The 20,203-nt window shown below is 46.5% G+C and overlaps 1 protein-coding gene across 1 annotated transcript in view; it reads right to left on the reverse strand.

The window, feature by feature from the left end:
- The window catches only part of PTPRT (protein tyrosine phosphatase, receptor type T), a 675,700-nt gene that overhangs the window by 51,342 nt on the left and 604,155 nt on the right, over positions 1–20,203 (reverse strand). Inside the window, exon 17 of the mRNA XM_015596894.1 lies at positions 6,555–6,642. Within this exon, the coding sequence (XP_015452380.1) occupies positions 6,555–6,642 (88 nt within the window). The remainder of the gene's footprint in view (positions 1–6,554; positions 6,643–20,203) is intronic.

Below are 20,203 nucleotides of genomic sequence, written 5' to 3' on the forward strand. Positions count from 1 at the left end.
CTCCATGCTGGCTGAGGTTGGGCCGCTCCCCTCTGCGGGGCCCTGCGAGGAGCCGCTCCAGTAGATGAAAGCTTTGGGGCAGCAGAGGGGCAGAACATTGAGAAGAGTTAGAGAGATAGGGGCCCATCTAATGAATTTATTGTTTCATACTAAGCGGGCTGCCCGGACCATACCCCACTAAGCAAACTTTCTGAAGAAAGAAAAGGCTTCTTATTTGATTTCCTTCAGAGGCAGACTCTGAGACAAGGATTTGAGTGCAAGGAGTTGATCTGGGAGGTGATCCCAGGGAACACTGGGAGAATGAGAAATGAGACGGAGAAAGGAAGGAATCCAATAAGGAGTGTGTCATCAAGCAAGTTACCACTGGAGACAACTGGACTTAATTTTGTTAGGGAGCTTTGAAAGATAGTGTGGAACAAGCATCTCCAAGTTGTTCCGCCTCAGGGAGAGGGACCTGGGGTACTTACACACCCACCCCATCAGTCATCAGTTGAGGGCTGCTCCTGGGGACGCTTAATTTCCTGTCAATCTGGGCCTTCCCTGCAAGTAGGCAGAGAGAGCTCCACTGGACAAGTCCTCTGATGGCCAAGGATACTGCAGATTTCTGCACTAGGATCAGGCTGGAGGGACGCCCTCCAAGACCGCAAAGAACAATGGCGGCCAAGAGTTGGGAGCTCTGAATGAGTCACCTATTTTGTCAACCCAATTCTATTTCCCCAGAAATCAGCAGAGAAATCTGCTGTGAGCAAAAGCCTCTGGGTTTGTTCTGAGCCCAAGACCTTCCCTGGAAGTCAGAACAGCCTCTCTGATGAGCTCATCCCTGTCTGCCATCTGTTCTGAGGTCGGAGCCCTTACCCCATTCTCCTCCAAGAGCATGATGTGTCTTGATGCAGAGGGGCTCCTGGGTGGGGAGCACGTGGTGTCCTGGCAGCATGAGCCCAGGGCTCTGGTGGTGGCTGTCCTACAGACTGGCCGATCTAGGGTAGGGTTCCGGATTTCTGGACCATTGCTTCTTGCTTGTCAACTCAAAGGGCCTAGACCAAGTCTCATTGAGATTTAAATGTCTGCACACCAGATTCAGATTCAATATTCACCTTAATTTGCCCTCCTTGTGCTGAGAGATGAAGAACTGAGAGATGACGTGACCTTGCTGAAGGTCGTGAATGAGGTAAAGGGCAGAAATGAGACTAGCTTCGGGTCTGCCAAACCCATGTCCAATACTCTACACCTGAGCCCAGGGCTTGTCTTAGACTAGGGGAAAAGAAGTCTAAGAAAATGTAGCAGATCTCTTGTTTGCCCTTTGGACCCATCCCCCAGCCTTCTGCTCCTGGTTCTCTAACCCTGGGGCTGATCTCTGTGGACGAGATGGGTTCTCAAACTTGAGCATGCATCAGTGTCACCTGGAGAGCTTTTAAAAACGCAGATAGCTGGGCCTCACCCCCAGAATTTGATTCAGTAGTTTGAGATGGGGCCCAAGAATGAGCATTTCTAACAAGTGCCCAGGTGATGCTGCTACAGGGACCACACTTTGTGAATGGCTGGACTAGGTCTACAGATTCCCTTGTCCTCTGGCTTCTGGTTGGCTTTAGACCATGGGAAGCATAGGCAGAAGACTGGACAAAGAGGGGAGAGTGCCGTCAAGGTACTTATTCTTTCTGGTCCCTCTGCTGGGTCACCATGGGCTCACTGCTGCAACACCACTCATGTCACACCACCAGTGAAATCATCTTTCCCTGGGTCTTGGTGACCTCTCCCTACCGAATCCTCTGTGGCCTGGGGGAGGTCTTTAGCCCCAGGGTACTGCACAATTCCTTGTAGTCTCCCTGCAGCTGGCTCACAGCATCACAAAAATTTCACTTGATTAAATTCTCCGCAAATCCCCTATGTGAGGGTCCCATCTGTTTCCTGCTGGGACTCTGCCTGATCCCAGAAGGGGAGCCTCATTTTGCAAAATTTCCTCTTGCCAGTCTAGGAAGCCCTTTCTAGAACTTCCACATGAGGAATGCTTCGGTATTCTTGAAACTTCCCCTTGTTCACAGTCTCTGCCCAGAGCTACTTGAAAGCAAAGAAATCTTTGTTCTGTTTTCCCCATTCATTTCCTTCCCTTTCACTTCCTTTCCATTTCCAGTCCCTGGAAACCCGACTGTCTCTATTACTAAATTCTAAACGGCATCATTGGAAGAAAGGGCTTATTTAGCCAAGGTTTCTCTTTCATTGTTTCATTGGCAGTCAGTGCCCTCCCTCCCTCTCTTCCCCTTTAATCTTTTCTGTTCTCCCTGGCCTGGGCCTTTGTCCTCCACTCCAGCCTCTCAGTGCTCTGGGTTCCTTAAGATGCTAATCACACCCGTTTTCTTCTTATGCCAAGAATATTTCTATTTATCAAGCCAGGGCAGACTTTGCCTTTGGGAGGGACACATACAAGGGCAGGAACATTTTCCATTCCTCTGGGCTGTTTCTCGGTTACTTTTCTCATTTCAATGGCAGGACCTCCCTCCCCACACCTTCTCCCCCTCTCCCATCCCCCACCCCACGCACTTTCTTGTTCCCCTGTGTATCTTACGCTGGATTTGAATCCACTGGCTACCTTGGCACCGACTCATTACTGAGCATAGATGTGTTTCAGCCCTGTTTGTTAGAGTTATTGACCCTTAAATTAGAAAGAAGATTCAGGTTTATCTAGCCCATCAAGGTGGTGTCATCAGGTGTTTGAATTCTCTCTGCCTCTGTTTGAGTTTCCCCAGAAGTAGATATAAGGTGAGGATTCCAGGGCAAGTACTTTACATAGGAGGAGAGGGGCACCAGTGGGAATGGGGGAGAGGGAGACAGCCCAGAGAAGGCAGCTCGGAAAGGGTGAGTTTTCAAGTCCATTCCTACTGTGGGCATCTGCAGCCCCCTGGAAAAGGAGTAGAACACACACCCTCATGGGAGGGTGAGGAGCTGGGAGAGATCGCCTTGTGCATGGACGGAGCATCCCGCCCTAGCTTTGGAGAAGGTCCTCAGGCAAAGAGACGCGAATAGGGCAGGATAAGCGTGAACCAAGTGAGGCGCCTTGGGCACACTTTAGGGAGGCGCTCCACCTCGGGGTCGTGCAGATGCAGGGTCGGCAGCTGAGAGGGGAACCTCCTGAATGTTGCACGCTGGGCACCTCGGCCCCCTGACCGTAGTCCTGGCCCCGGAGGCTGGTGTCACTGCGGGGTGTGGTGGTGAGGTCGTGGGTGTGAGTGGGACACTGGCGGCATCTTCTGCAGCCCCGGTGGTGGAATTCTAATCCCCTTCCTTGTTTTCCCTGTTGCCTGGAATCCTGCTTTCTCAGTCACACCTCTCCCCGTCCTGTGACCCATCTCTCTTCTTTCTTCATTCAGGTTCAGGATCTTCTGCCTTACTGGAAGACATCACTTGGACATTGTTCCCAGGGTCATCTTGATCCAGCTTTCTTCCATTCGTCATTTCTGGGTGTTCTCTATTTTATTTGGGAAGCCAGAAGGGAGAGACCCACGACTCAAGCCTTTTGGGGTCATGAGGAGACCCCATGCTTTCCAACATCCAGTTCCTATTTACTGAGCACCAACTAAATGCCAGGTTTTGGGACATAGAAGTGCCAGGCAGTCATGGTCATGCTGTCACAGAGCAAGTGAGGGAGTTAGGCAGTCAAATGATAATCATCCAAATGGCTCTCAAATTATAATGTTGACGAGGGCTAAGGAGAAGACATGCATTGTGTTCTAGGAGTAAATAATGGAGTTATGACCAAATTCAAAAGATCGGAACAATTCCCTGAGGAGTAAGACCTGAAGAAAAAGTAGAATTAGTAGAGCAAAGAGGGGAGAAGGGCATTTTGAAGGACAGAATGTACAAAAGCCCTGCGGCACGGATGAGCACGGGAAGCTCAAGGGACTGAAGGAAGGCCAGTGTGCCTTAATCAAGAAGATCATCATGGAGCGGGAAATGAGACTGGAGAGGCAGCTAAGAGACTTTGGATAAGGAGCATTCAAGGGCCAAGGGAAAACATTGGAAGAGTTTTCATCGGAAGACGACATGGTCCAATTCATGTTTGAGGAGGTCTCTCCGGCTTCTGTCAGAGATCAGAGAGGTAGAAAGTTGGGGGCCAAGTTAGATGTGGAGCAACCAAGAAGGAGGCTGGGCCGAGCCCAGGTGAGAGCTGATAGCTTGGGCCAAGGTGCTGAGAGCAGTGGATGAATGATGAGGTCTGGAGAGATGTATAGCTTGGCTTGGCTTCTCACCCTCGGTCCCCACAGGCTTTGCACAGTTACCTGGCCCAGCCTGGAGATCTCTGTCTCTCAGGCAGGCAGGGTCTCTTCACTGTTCCCTAGTCATTTATTTTTTTTTTATCTGGACGCCACTTCTAGTAGGAAGACATACTTCTACCCATTTTACAGAGCTAAGACTAAGGCTTAGAGTGATCACGCAAGGTTTCACAGCCTAGAATTTAGTGACCCTATCTGAACTTACAATCTGATATGGGAGAACAGGCAAGTGACCAGATATTTTAGGGAAGGTTCCTTGAGCAGAGGATAGTCAGAGTGAGCAATCACCTGAGCCCAGACAGGAAGCCCCCCGGAAGCAGAGACTGAGTGTCCCGGTGCCCAGCGCAGGCCTGGCTCCGAGGAGGCCCATGAACCACGGGTCTTAATACACATCTCATTGTTCGAACATCTCTTTCCTACACTTCCCTTGCAAGGAATCTTGCTGTCTGCATTACTATCTTCTAAGAGACAAATTATAAATGTTTTCTGATTAGTTCTACCATTCATAGCCCATTCCTAAATCAGAACAGGAAGCAGCTAAGCTAAAACGTCTGCTTCTTTTCTTCCTTTACAAGCTGCCTGGATCTTATGCTTTCTTCCTCCAAGCTTTTTCTTAGGCAATGTCTAGACATTTAAACAAAACAAAGCACTGAGCTGTGCTAGAAATAATTTGTTATCCACAATCTTTTTTTTCCTTCCTGTTTTTTTTTTTTTTTTTAAATTTTGGCTGAATTGGGTTACTCTGAGAGCTGAGACCAAGGAATGCTATGCGCCCAATTGGTGAGATGTCAAAAGGTGCAGGTTGGCTACACTGTGGCAGACAGAGGCTTTTGTAGATGCCTCTTCTCGTGAGAATATGTATTCAGCATCTTGTATGAGGTAACTTTGTCCTCCCTGCATCATGTTGCTTTGAAGCCTGTACTCACCAGTATTTGGCAGTGACAACACTCGCGTGTGACCAGTGCGTGGTATTTCGTTATATGGCAGTCCTTCTCTCTCCCTCTCCCCGCTGAACTCAATACTGCGTACCAGTTACACAAAAGCATTGCATTGATTTTGTTCAAGCCTCATCATCCCTTTCTGGGACCATTACAGGAGCCTTCCGATTGGTCCCTCTGCCTCCAGCCTCTCCCAATCTAATCCACTTTCCCAATCATCTTTCCAAAATGGGCATCTGATCATGTATTCCTCCCTTAACTGGCTTATTCCATGGCTGCACATAGGTATTCAGTGAATTCTGCTTAGAACATGGTGAAATGAGATATCCACACTGCTTGCCAGTGACTCAGCGAAAGTTAACTCTATGGCTAAGTGTGGCAATGGTGCCCAGGCACTGTGTCAAGAGTTTTATGTATTTTTTTTTTTTCAACAACCCTATTTTCATCATTTTAAAGGTGAAGAAAGTGAAGCTTATAGAGGTCAGGTAACTTGCCCAGGGCCCCACGGCTGGGATAGAAGCCTAGACGGTTTGATTTCAGAGGGCTCTCACTCCTCTGCACCGCTGCCTTCATTAAATCACACATCGGAGATTGCTAAAACTCATGGGTGAGCAAGAGGCAATGTCCTTCCATGCTTCCCCTAGCTCTGCACAAAACACACGTTCCTCCCGCAGGCTCAGCATCACCAAATGCCTGTGCTGGTGCAGGCCCTGAATGGCAGGCATTCACCTTAGGGCCTCCGCCCCAATAGCAGTAAGGTCTGGCAGATGCCCAAAACCCTGCCTCTGGCATCACTAGAGTAGCCTTGGGCTCCTCTGAGCCCTGAGCTGGCTATTCCCTAAACCTTCAGGCTTAGGCCAGAGTTTCTGGCTCCTTCTGAGCATCAATCCTTCCTTGGGATCCTACCTTCTTCGAGTAGCATCATTCTCTTGTTTATAGTGTTCTCAGCCCCTCTTTCATGGGCTGGATCTTGCTCCCCACTCCAAGTCACTGCAAACATGGTAAACTGCATCGGAGGGACTGCTGGGAATATAAGAATCCCTTTTGGCTGAGCTTCTTCCCAATCCTGAGGAATTCTTGAGCAAGCAGTGCTAGGCAAGACCTAGCTTTCAGAGGCTGGCTGTCTTCTGCTTGGACCCAGCTCCCCACCTGCCCCCTGTGCCTGAGATTAGCCATGCTCTGTCATCCAGGCCAGGGATGACACGGAGACTGAAATACAGCTCCCAGCTTGGCATATGGACCCAAAGTTGGAACATCAAGGATCATTTGATGACAAATTCTAGGTAAATAATAGTAATAGCTGTCTTTCCTCTTTTCCCAAAGCCTGAAGCCCTCCCAGAAGGGCACCTACAGGATATGATGTTTCCATATCGATTCTTATTGCGGTTTTCATCCTCTTTGGCTGTGTCCCACGAAGCTGTCTGCCCCTCCGGTAAGGCCTAAAAAAGAAAGGACGGAGTGGTTAGAATGGCCTGAGATAGGTGCTCTATCCAGGTGAAGATGAGCCAGCGGGGGAAATGACACCTGCTGTGATGGGTCACTCAGCATAAAGGGCTGCGTGTTCTTGCATGGGGCCTGGGGAGAACATAGACTGCACCCTCCATGGCCTTATTTACACCTTCATTCTCAAATGCTATTGATGCCTTTTGTGTATCATGAGCCCAAATCTGGTTCAGTAGTGTAGTCATTCATTCGTTCATTCATTCATTCACGCAACATATATTTATTGACTCTCTAATATGTGTTTGACATTGTTCTAAGTACTCAGGACACAGAAAAATAGACAAAGTCTCGCTTGAGCTTCCAGCCATGTGGAAGATGTAGCAAATGGACAAGAAAACATATATAATTCTAGATGGCAGAAAATGTTATGGAGAAAATAAAGCAGGATAAAGGGATAATGATGAAGGATGAGAATTATTTCAGATTACACAGTCTGGGAGAGCATCTCTGAAAGGTACCATTCAAGCTAATTCCTTAATGATGTGAAGAAGCCACCCATACCAAGAAATGCAGGAAGTGCTTTCCAGGCACAAGGAATAATAGATGGCAAAGGTGGTAACGTATAACCACATTCAAGAATAAGGCAGGGGAGAGTAGTTTCAGAAACATCTGGTGAGGCTGGCATAGCTCAGACTAGATGAGGCATCACGGTCACTGGTAACAGTGGAGTGTTAGATTCTAAGTGTGATGGGAAACCACTGGAGGGTTCTGTGCAGTAGAGATACCATCTGATTTATGTCTTACAAAGCGCATTCTGGCTCGTGTATGGAATGCAGGTTCTAGGATGCCTAGAGAGGAAGCAGGAAGATCAGTTAGGAAGCTGCTGCCATAGTCCAGGTAAGAGACGATGCTACCTTGGGCCCTTGTACAAGGATGGTGGAAGTGGAGGGAGTGAGAAGTGATTATTTTCAGTCGAATGCGTAGATTTTGGTTCCCTTGGAAGCAGATGCACTGCTTTTGGAAGAAACAAGGATCTGAGGACGGGATTTGATTTGGGAGGCAGCGCTAAGGAGCAAGGGTAGGACAGTGGGGCAAGTGAGACCATCACGGGAGGGAAGTCGACGCAGGCTTCTTCAACGAGCAAGTCACCACGGCGTGCGCCTCGGGCTTAATCCCGTGGGCCCACTTCATGCCTTAGAGTTGTCTCACCAGAGAGAGAAGGGAGTCGGAGTGTTTATCCACCAATTTACATCTATCACTGGTTGAAGACAACTCTTAGAAACTCCCTGACACTCTGCCAGGCAAGGCACGCATATTCTTTTATATGGAAGAAGTCTTCAGGCAAAAAGTCATAGGTGCTTCTGGGAGGCAGGCATTGGGTGGGCATGCGTGGGAACAATGAGTGTGGAGGGAATGTAGGCAGGGCACCAACACATCTACGCAAGAGGGATGAAGGCTGATGCTCAGACCATTGGCTTGAAGAACTGAGTGGAGAGTCATGTCGTTTACCGAGATGAAGAAGAAACAGATGGGGGAGAAACAGGATTGGGGAGGTAGGAATTAAGTGTTGTGTTTCAGCACTTGTTGAGGACTGTGTGCTTCTCAACGTGTTCGAAACAATAAGAACAGCAGCAGCAGCAGCAGCAGCTGTGTCCGAGGTGACTTCAACATTCAAGCTGAGTTGTTGAGTTAGGACGTTGGGTATAGAGGTTCAGAGTCAGAGTTTAGAGGAAAGAAGACATGGGAGTCATCAGTGTAAGAAGAGACAGAGAAACAACCATGTGGAATGATTTAACAGAGTTATGAACCAAGTGCTATGGAAGCACAGGGGAGGTATAGTCAGTGACCTCACAGAGAAGGAAGATGGGCATCTAAGGGAGCAGGAATCGCTTTGGGAAAGCTGCAGAAGCATGAAGGGCAGGCCACATTTTGATGCTTGTCCCCACCCTGCTTCTGGTAGAATGGGCTGAATGTCCTGCTTGTGGCCCTTCCTGCTCATGGCCCTTCACTGCTTCTGAATCTGCAACATCTTTAGTCTATGCAGCTCCCTGTCATCAGTGCAGGGGAAAAGAACTTCTGCTCATCTTAATACACCAGCCTTGCCTTTGCCCATCTATTCTTTGTTACATCCATCCTAAGCAAGGAGGAATCTGTAACCTGATTGGTCAGAAATTCAGCCATTCAGTGGGCTATGTCTGACAGGCGGGCAGGACCACTGTTTATTAAAAACCCGGCCCACGCACAATTACCCTTTTTTGCTTCCAGTCTCCCATGTGTTAAGCCAGCTTGGGTGGGTCTTAATCTAGAGGTTGGCAAAGTTTTTCTATAATGGGCTAGATAGTAGGCAGTTTGGGCTTTGTAGGCCATATAGTCTGTGTTCTACCTACTTCTACTCAACTCCACTGTCGTAGAGTGAAAGCAGTCACAGACATAACGCAAACAAACGGGCATGGTTCTGACCCAAAGAAACTTTACTTACAAAAACAGGTGTTGGATTTAATCTATGGCTATAGTTTGCCGACCTTCGTTCTAGAAGCATGACCACAACCCTCAACTATGTAGTGGTTGGGTAGGTAGAATTGGTACCCATTCTGCTACCTAGCCATTCCAGATCAGATGGAGATGGGGTGGGAGGTCCTTGACTGGGCTTCCTGAGCTAAGCCATGTTCTCTAACTTAGCGTCCCTAGGGTTTTAGACTGGGGCAATAGAATGCCTTCCCCGCTACCAATGGATAAGAATTTTGTTCTTTGTGTTTCAGAAACCCTTAGACAGGCATCCTAGAGGAGAAGCAAAACAGCAGTCAGGCTCTGGGCACCAATCCCTGCCCTAAACCTGAGCGTCACAAAGGTGCTATGGAGATAGGTAAGTGCTCATTTTACAAGCGGAGGGCTTGTCTTCCCTTCTTCCCCTCTTCCTCGTCCTCCTTCGCCTCTTCTTGCTCCTTATTATAAACGACTGGTTCTTGCTTTTGCATATAACTCTTAGAACCCAGATTCCAGCCTCTGCGCTCATCCCCCCACGCAGCTGGGTAGCTCCAGCCGTTTCAGGCGACTCGTCAGGTCTACACATTCCTGGCTCTCTGCAAGGGTGGGGTGTGCTTGTCTCAGCGGTAGCATTGGAATTCTCAATGTTTAAGCTAATATTCTGGGGTGAATTTTCTACCTGAAACCCTCTGTGATAAAAGCCAACTATCCTTCCAGTTATATCCACCCCAAGGTGCTACGAAGCCAAGAACAAGGACACTCTGATTTCATACTACTTTTTTTGAGGAAAAAAAAAAAAATCTGCTGAGTACCTACTATGCGCCAGGGCTCAGGTTACAGTTCACTTAAGGTTTCGTTATGGTGGCACATAAGAATCATCTGGGGAAGCTTTAAAACTGCCAAAGCCATGGCCCTACCCCAGACCAATAGAATCAGACTTTCTGGAGATGAGACACAAGTGTTGGTAGTGTTTAAAGCTCCCTGGGCGAGTCTAATGTGCAGCCATGATTCTTGCAAAGAGTGAATTTACCTGAAGAAATACTTTCCCACGAGTCTCCTCACTGGTTTCTGTTGCTTTGGTTTTGTCCCCTCCAATCCATTTTCCACTGTAATCAGAGAGATCTTTCTACAATGGGAATAGGACCCAGTTACTCCCTTTGCCATTGTCTTCAGGATAAATCCCAAAATCTTTCATCAATGACCTCACCCCACATACCCCTGCAGCTTTGTTTCGTGTTCTTATATTAATATTCTAATGATAAGGAACTAAAATGCAATTTCGGGTGCTTCAGACTTCTGAGACTGAGTTCATACACGTTGTTCCCCTGTCTGAAATGCTCTTCCACCTGACACTACCTGGTAAACTCCTACACATCCTTCAACACCCAGTACAAGCATCCTCTCTTTTGTAAAACCTTCCCCACTCACCCTCCCACCACCCCACCGTGTCCCCAGCTGGTCAGTCGCTTCTTCTATTATTAGATGGACTTTTCTACATCTAATAATTTGAATGTCTTGTCTCCCAACTTGGTAATGGGCTCCTACAGGGAAAGGGTAGCATCTTATTCACATCTGTCCCGCCAGAACCCAATAATGGCTTTGTACTTCATATGTGCTTGAATCACCCCTTTTGAATAAATGAATGGATGGATAGATAGATGAAAAAATTAGTGGGCAAGGTGGCTTCTGTGCATAGAGATGGCAAGGATCCTGAAATCTCAGAGGTAGAAGTGACCTTGAAAATTATCTGGTTGTGTTCCACAAGGGCCTTTTAGGCAGCTGATAAGCTTATCCATAGCATCTGCTACTTGGATACCCTCAGTGACAGAGAGCTCACTACACCATAAAGCGTCCAGTCTCACTTTTGGACAAACCCCCCTGGACAGTTTTTTGTTTACTCTGCCTCTATATACCTTGCCTTTGCCCTACTCAGTGGGGCCCTGCAGAATAAGCATGTACCCTCTGTACTGGGACACTGTAGAGATTTGATGAAGGTCCCTGCCCACCCCCAGAGTCCTTAAATGGCACAGTTGGGAGTCCTCTCAACATCCAGGCCATGTCCTTCAGGATGTACCCAGCATGCAGCTATCTTTTGAAAAAAATCTTAAACTAAACAGTACAATTGTCATGAATGCCACTTCTCCGTGGGAAACCACGCAGGCCCTTGCCCCTGCCCTCGGAGCTTCTGTCCCCCCCGTGGGGTGGGGGTGGGGGGTTGAAGGACTAAATATTTGCCTGGGAGCTATGAAGATGGTGACGAAGGCAGAAGAGACCTAACAAACAGAGCCTCTACCCAGGAGGGAGCGGTAATGACCCCTTAATTGGCAGACTTTGATCACACATCCATTTCCCTTTTTAGGGAGCTGCAATCTCACAGGGGATCATCTCTTGAAGGAAAAAAAAAATAGGAGGGGGTAAAAGTATAAAAGAGAAAGTCATCTCCATCTTCAAAGTGAGCCAGCCGAGCCGAGGGGCATTATTTTTACATTAGTGGCTAGTTACAGTAGATTGACCAGGGAATGGTGGCAGTCATTAGGAGCTAATCACACTCCTTTGAAACCAAAATTGCCATCTCGTTATATCCATCCATTATCAATCTCCGCTTTCCTTTTCTCGTTCTCTTCTCCTTAGAGTGTTGAGCTCTATTTTCACCCCTTTCTCTGAGTGTGGAAACGTTTCCTGCTCTTCCACAGTACTGCTTTTCTAAAGTAATTATTTTATTTTTTTTTCAGTCCTAAAAGATGCATTTGGGGATGTCCTCATGCCTGGAGGTCTGAGCCGAGGAAGTCATAGAATCCTCGAAAGTCAGACCTAGAAGGATCTTTTGAGAAAATTATTGCCTCATTTTCCAGATCAGTAAAGTGAGGTCCAGAAACAGGAAATGACTTGCTGAATAATACATACGGAAGGAGTCTGCTTCTCCTCCCCACCTCGCTTCCATCCACAGTGACTATCTGGGTGCTGGGCACTGTGCGAGGTCCTAGAAATACTGGCAATGGGTATGGCAGACGGTCTCATGAACTTTATGTTCTGGTTGTGGGAAAGTGCAGACAAGAAATAAACAAACGAGGTACTTGTTTATAATGAGAGCTGTGATGGCCATAAAGAGGGTGTTGGAATAGACAGTGACTAGGGACAAGGGACTGCTTTAGATAGGGTAGGTTGGGCAGGATGCTTTGAAAAGGTGACATTCAAGAAGGAAAAAAGCAGCCCCCTTGACTTCTGGGAGCTGACATAGCCCTCACAGCTGGACCTTGGTGCTTTCCTGTTGAACGTAAACAATTTCACAGAAGGCCAACGTCGAAGAAGGCCGCTCTGAGACTAGGATGGAGCAAGGCAAAAACATAACCACTCTGTAGTCATATCTCAACACAGACAAATATATGAACATTGTCCAAGCCAAAGAAAAAAAGACCAAACATCCCCTTATCCCGGCTAATATGAGTGACCGCTGCCTCTTTGCTAGTTACAGCTTTAGCCTCTATCTCGTGTTTTCTTCTTATAGTTAAGATTTATTGAGGTACCCAATCATACCACTTCCAATCCAGAACAAAGCCCAAAGTCACCTAACGCAGCCCACATCCCATGTGTCCCTTCTAACATCCTCTTCCTGAAATGTCCCTCGGTTCCTAACCCAGCTCGGTCAATTCCACATGTGTTCCCACTGGCCCCTCGTTGACACATTTGAGCTGAAAACTAAGTGATGAGCAGAAGCCAGCCATGGTAAGGGTGGGAGAAGAATGTTCCAGGCTGAGGGACAGCGAGTGCTGAGGCCCCGAGACAGAATGAGCTTGGTGTATTCTAGAACTTGAAGAGAAGTACTGCAGAGCAGAGAGGGTAAGAGCGAGAGAGTGACATGTGACTGGGAAGGGGGTGGCACTTGATGGAGATCTTCTGGACGACAGCCCAGAATGAGAGTTTTGTTCTAAGTCAATGGAAATAATTCGGACATTTTTTTTGTTTTAAAATTTGGTTGGGGGGAGGTGCGCTGAGCCAGTGCCAGCATCATGGCAAATGTCTAAGAGCGCTTCTCTCTCGAATCCTCCCTTCATCCTTATTGATAGGCTTTATAGACTTGAGGATAAAATTGTCCTCCAGTGCCTGCCTCAGACTAACTCTCCCTATGGTTGCAACGCACCTACCCATCCTTCCACCCTCCCAGCCACAGAGCTGAGGTCCCCTGGAGCCAGGGGGCGCTCGCTTAGACTGCATGGCCATAGTCAAAGGCTCTTATGCCCTGCTGTGCTGAGTCAGTCCATGGGGCTGTGCAACCTACCTCCATTTTCCCACTTAATTTAATTTCTTGCTAGAACTGAAGATTTTCCTTGATGCATGCTTGGCTGGCTCCTTCTCCTACCTATTGGTTTGGTCCTACTGAGATACAAGAGGTTTTTCTGAAGCTTGCCATTTTTCTTTGGATCCTCAGTCTTCTTTGCACCTCAGCCTCTTTGAGTTATGCCCCAAATAGTGAGATGTCTTGTCAGAACACAGAACTTCCAGAAACAGCTCAGTTCCAATCCAAGGCTGAGGGCGTCCAGGTCCATTTAATTTACCTGTTCACCCACTATCCTCAGCAGAGCCTGTCATCTACGAGGCTCCCTTCATCCCCTCTGGCATGACTATGTATGCCTAGAGATAACTGGATATGACATGCCGTGGGGTGCAGCAAAACCAGACCGAGGGGATGCTGACCGGGCAGCTCCTGGCTGATGTTTCAGGACACAGCGAATGTCCTGCTTCTTCTATGACTAGTACAGGCTGCTAGGATGTTCCTGTGCCCTGCCCATCACTGTACTCTCCTGGAGCAGGAAGATTTCAGTCTTCACCAAGGAGGTGCCATTTTCACCTGGGTCTTTTGTTCGTTTATCTTATCAAGAAATACTAACAGTGTGCATGAGTCAGGGAAAAGGCAGGGCTTTGCAAAAGGCAAAGTGATTATTTTTACTGCAAATCATTTCACCACTCCAAGTTTCAATTAACTTTTCTGAAAACTAAGTCAATAATACGCCCTTCAGGTTAGGAGAAGGCGTTGACTATACCTAGGGGAATTTTTTGCTGATGGAACTCTTAAGTATCTTGATTGTGTTGCAGTTTACATGACTCTATGCATTTGCTAAAACTAATACGGCTGTATACCTCCCTCCCCAAAATAAATTTATAGTATGTAAATAACAAAATAATATACCCCACGGAGTTTTGTGATGATCAGTGATTACCTGAGATCATGCCTAGCACAGTGCCTGATACATCATAGGTGTTCAAAGGCTCTTCCATCCCAGTCTTTCCCAAGAATATGCTAGTGAGGCCCTTGGCTCACTCCTAGAATTTACTCTCTGCCTCTTTTTGATCAGAAACACTCAGTTTATTGTCACAAGACCAAAGATGGGAGCTCCTAGCAACATTCATCCTGGTGTACCTTGGTCTCAAGGGGTTCCTGGAATGTAGGAGTTTCATTTTAAAACTGGGGCTACCCTGGACAAACTGGGGAAAGTTGCTCACCTAGGTACAGGTAAGACAGAGTATTCAGGGAGTGAGAAAGAGTTTCACGAGGTGTTGGAAGCCTAAGATCTTTTCTCAATTGTGGTCCACAGACTCGGTAAACACCTATGTTTACTGGAGACGGTGGCTAGCTGATGGATGGCAAGAGCCACCATAGATGGCTGTACAGAGTGTCACATCTAAGGGAAAATCATACACTTGGTAGATGTGATAGATTTCTGTATATATCATGAATATTTTCTGGAAGGTGACAGTCAAGTATTTTGAGACAGGTGTACCTTTTGGTATTTTACTCTAAGGTGCTGTATGAGTTAGTGGTGGCCCTGGCAGAGGCCAACCTTTCAACAAATGCCTCCTTCTCTGCTGAAAAGCACATACTTTAGGGATTATAAATGTGGACAGAGAAGATAGGAGAGGATGACTAATGATGTCTACTCACAGTGGCATCAGGAGAGCAAATATTATTGCGTACCATGTCACTAAATAGAAGGTAATTTATGAGTTCTGCTGGGGAAGCTAAGTAGAAAATCAGATTGCAGCAAGATGCGGGTATTTGTCTGTGACAAGAGCTTTGATCAAGGCAGAATAGTCGAGCATGTGTCTGCATGTAGAGTCACAAAGCACCCTTTAAAAGGCCCCATTAAAAGCTACAAAAATTTAAAAGACAAATTTTAGGTCAGTGGTTCTCAAACTTTGGTAGGGATCCAAATTTCCTAGGGAATTTGGTAAAATGCAGAGGCCTGGGTCCTGTCTAATGTCAATGGGCCCATGTCTTAATGTTCTTTACTAATTCTCCAGGTGATTCTGACACACGTCACAGTTTGAGAACCACTGTCTAAGGCAGTAAGGTAGATAAAAACAGCAAATACTTGGGGAAGACTCAACCTAAAATGTAAATGCAGACACATGGTGTACCTATAGATATTGTCCACAAATGTGAGGGTCTTTCTGTGTTGGTATCTTTTTTTTTAAAGAAATAGTCTTTTTTTTTTTTTTTTTCCTGGATGAAACTATTTTAGTCACAGAATTTTTCGCCAGCAATGTGCAACTCAATTAAGTTTATATTTAGTATTTATGCACTATTTTATAGATGTTTCAGAGAAGAGAGATGGGTAAGACCCCATCCTTACCTTCAAGAAGCCTATAGTTGAATGGGGAAGCTCATACTAGGGTACCTCTATTTCTCCCAGCTCTCAGCCTATGATCTAGGGGACCCCAGCATGCAATTCCAAGATACAGACTTCCGGTTCCCTCCACACATTGTCTCTATTTTCATGCAAGAGTTTCTGGGTCATTGTCTCTGGGTCAACAGCTCTCCCCTGACGCTGAAGTCAGCTAGAGTTAAGAGGTAGACTGGCAAAGGCCATAGCTATTAGCTTGTTAATTCTGCTCTGAAAACTGTGCAACGAGTGAAAAATTCTTATTTATCTCCACAACTAGTTTCATTTTAATTTCTCTTTTCTTAAGCAGGCATCTTTGTTTCCCTTCTAAGAGCTAGCCTGCAACATTTCAATTCTTTTATGTTCCTAAGCCTCTGTCACACAGGCTTTTCCTCTACCCAGACTTTTTCTACTTTTTCCAACTCAGTGTCTCATCTGTTGTGAAGCTTCTGATTGATCTTGGCAGCAACAACTGACAAAAAGCAAAAATAAACACCACCACCAACACCTACATTCACCCTGAACCGCCCTTACTCAAATGTCTATAAAGCATTTTAATTAGAGTTCTGCTTTGTGATTACATGGTGTGGCCAGACCATGAGCTTCCTTTTAATCAGGGTCTTTATTTTCTTTATTTAGCATTCTGACTATCTTCAGCGCCTACAAACAGTGTAAGGTACAAAGTAGGTACTCAATAAGTATTTTCGGCCAAATAAAGAAGCAACCTGGACTATCAGGAGTCTATGCTATGTAGGCAGACATTTCACAGAGGATAAAAATGGAGACCCAGAGATGGAAGAGTCTTGTCACAGAGCATCCGGCATGTAGGAGCTGACTGAAAACCGGGTCTCGACTCTTGGTCAAAGGAGTTTTCTATGGTACCACCTGAAAATCGCTCACTTGGTTGGGGAGGGTTTCCATGTTAAACACAGAAAATATCGTTTCGCTGGGTTACAAAGAGAATTATAAGTGAAAAAATAAAGATAAACTCAAAGGAAAAGACTGAGTTAATAGTCTCTCCTACATGAACTCTTTCCTGCAAGAAGACCTTCCAAGTGTGAAACCAACATGGATTACTGAGGCCTTTTAGCCACCCCTTGGAAGTGGCCCATTTTCTCCTTATTTTAGTCCATGGGGAGTGGAGTGAAGTGAGCAGGTGGAGTCCAAATATTCCTATTTTGGTCATTATGAGTTTCCAGAGTTGGAGAACGATCATGGTTTTCCCTTTCATGATTTGGCCTCTATTTCTCCACGCCTCTACCCAGAATCACTCTCACTTGCAGATTGAGGAGCTGGACCAGAATCTCTCAGGGCTCTCCTGCATGGGGATGTTCTGTGACCCTCTTACCACCTGAGGAGAATAAAAGTTGTGGGAGAAGCAGAAGGTCTACCCTGCCTCTGCTTAGGTGGCTCTGAACAGAGAAAGGGGGCACCTGCGGTGACCTGAAGCACCTATCTTCATGGTTACACCCCATCAGGAGGCTGCTTGCCCACCATCACTCACTGATGACTGAGAGAAAGAAGGAAACACTGGTCTGTCTCCACAGAACCATGCACATGGTGTGTCCGCCCAGAGCTGGAAAATGAACAAATGTTTGCTCTTCATTAGGCTGCATCATACTCCCCACAGCTGTTCCTTGCTGCTTAAATAGCTTAATGGAGCTATAATAACCCGATACCTTCTGGTCACCCTATTGGACTTGTTTCATTCATTAGGATGACAGACTGCCTGGATTGGACTGGCATTAACATGCTTCCCTTCCTTCTTCCCATCACAAAGTCACCTTTTCCCGTTGTCCCTTATCTTCCACAAACTGGCTACTCTTCTGATCATTATGATGGCTGGGGTTATAGGGATCACAGACACCCCCACTCTCCAGCCAACTTCTGTTCACATTTGCTGGCATGCTTAGGGTTTTTCTTCTGGGGAAAGTGGGAGAATTTGGGCTGGGGGAAGTAGGATGGGGAGGAGGGATGACCCCACAGTCCAAGATTATATGCAGAAGCTTCTTGACTTTAATGTGGCTGTGCTCCATCGGCAGGGGAGATTTGTGCAGTCATCACATGCCTCCATGGACATCAGATGTGACTAGTAGCTAGTACAGCTAGTGGCATGATGGGTCTGCGGGCACAAGCAGGGCATGCACTAGGGACTCTGGATCTTTCTAAACCAGTGTCTCAACCTTAAAAATACAATACAGTCACCTGGAGAGCCTAGAAAGTACAGCTCTCTGGATCCCACCCCCAGGGATCTGATTTGAAGGATGGCTTTGGGCATTGGTGTTTTAAAACTTCTCAAGGTCATTCTAACGTGCAGCCAGGACTACACACCTCTAAGATTCACGTCTGTATGGCAGGCACAGTTAATTTGTCTTAGGCCTCCTTGAGTTCTTAGAAACCCAAGGGCCATGGTCAATCACAGTTGCTAGGACTTGAGTTGTAACTGTGGGGGTGGTAGCCCTGGAGAGTGTGGTCCAGTGGGACTATCAGTAGGAGGGAGAGCCAGCTGGCCTGCACAGTTGGTTCCTACATAGATTCTCAAAATATCAGAAGTGCTCTTTGGATCATTTTGACCAACCCCTCACCCTCAGTGCATACATATGTATATAGAGGCTCAGAGAGCAGTGACCTGCCCAAGGTCACCCAGCTACTTAATGAAAGAGACAGGACTTGAATGCAGGCATTTTGACTCTCAGTTCAGGAAGATGCATACATTACTTCAAGTCATTGAACTTAAAATATATATTGAGACTTGAGTTTTTCAGGCCAAAGAGAAGGAGCTGATTTTATGGCTGTACATGAGAGAATGTGTGTGGGCTTGTCTGGGCTCTGGGCCCAGTCTCCCGGTTCAGGCAATTCCATCTTCCCCTTGAATTATTGTCCTAGCCACCTACCTGCCTCTGCTCTCCCTACTCTGATCTAGGCTAGATAGTTACATCTAAAATGCAAATCCAGGTTAAAAAATCTTGGTCCCTTCAATGTCTCCCTATGGCCTTTGCAATAAAATCCAAACTTCTTAGCCTGACAAATATCTCCTTGTCCCACTCCATGCCTACCCCTAGTGACAATTTCAGCCTCATTTCCCTCCATGCTACCTCCCACAATTTATGTACCAAGCTGCTCTGGTTCTAATAACTCATCCTTCCCTGCATACCTCGATGCATAGCTTGTTTCAGTCCCTCTGCTTAGAACACCCTTCCCTGCTTTCATTTGGTTTTACTTATTTCTCAAGCTTTGGTTTAGGATTTATGTCTCCCAGAAAGCCACTGGCTGTCTCTTCTCAAGCTAGGCTGAATGGACCCCACCCCCTCGGGCATACATTATTGTAACATTTTGCCAGGATACCGAAATGATCAGTTTCTACGCTTGTCTGTAAGAAGAGGCTTGAAGTTCCTCAGAATGCAAAGGCCTCTCTCTATCTCATCTCCTTAGTTCAGGACGATGCCTGGTTTATGGAAAGTGCTCAATCAAACATCTCAGTTTAAAATTCCTTGAAATTCAGTCCTTGATCCTGGTCTCTTTCTATGCTCATTTGCTTGGTGACTTTGAACAGGATTGTGGCTTTACTATCATCTATATGTCAAAGATCTCTCCTCAGCCCAGGCTTCTTTCCCAAATTCCGGCTACCTACTTTCCATCTTCACTAAGATGTCTAACAGACATCCTAAACTCAGTTAAAAACTAAACTTACAATTGTTTCAGTGCCCCAATGTCTGCTTGACCTGCAGCTTCTCTACCTCTGTTGGTGGCAACTCCATCTCTCCAGTGGTTCAGGGAATAACCTCGAAGCGACCCTTGATTCCTCTTTCTGTCACATGCCACATCGAATGTGTTAGAAAATCCTGTTGGCTTTATGTATGTTTAAAATATATTTAGAATCCAACCACTTCTCACCACCTCCACTGCCACTTCCTAGCTTGAGTCACCGTTGCCTCTCATCGGGGTTCCCGCTGGGGCCTCTTAACTGGTCTTCCTGCTTTTACCTTTGCCTTCCTATGTCTATTCTCAACCCAGTAGATAGAATGAGTCTTTCAAAACAATGCCAGATAATTCATCACTTGTGTTCTCAAAACTCTGCAGTGGCTTTCCATTTCATTCAGAGCAAAAGCCACAGTTCTTCTAAGGACCTAGAAAGCACTATACGGTCAGGGCTCCCTTTATTTTTCTAGTAGCATCTTCTATTACTTTTGACCTTTGTTTACTTATGCCACTCTTGGCCTCCTTATACATGCCAGGTATATTATCCCCTTGATCTGGAATGCTCTTCCTCCAGAGAGCTTCCCTCATGTCTCAGCTCAAATTTCACCTTCTAATTTAGGACTATCCTTCTACCCTATTTAATATTAGAGCCCCCTTCACCTCACATCCCTGGAATACATCACCTTTCTTTGTTGCTGTATTCTTTCTTTTTCCA

This window comes from Pteropus alecto, unplaced genomic scaffold (genome assembly GCF_000325575.1).
Source record: "Pteropus alecto unplaced genomic scaffold, ASM32557v1 scaffold45, whole genome shotgun sequence".
Classification (NCBI taxonomy): Eukaryota; Metazoa; Chordata; class Mammalia; order Chiroptera; family Pteropodidae; genus Pteropus; species Pteropus alecto.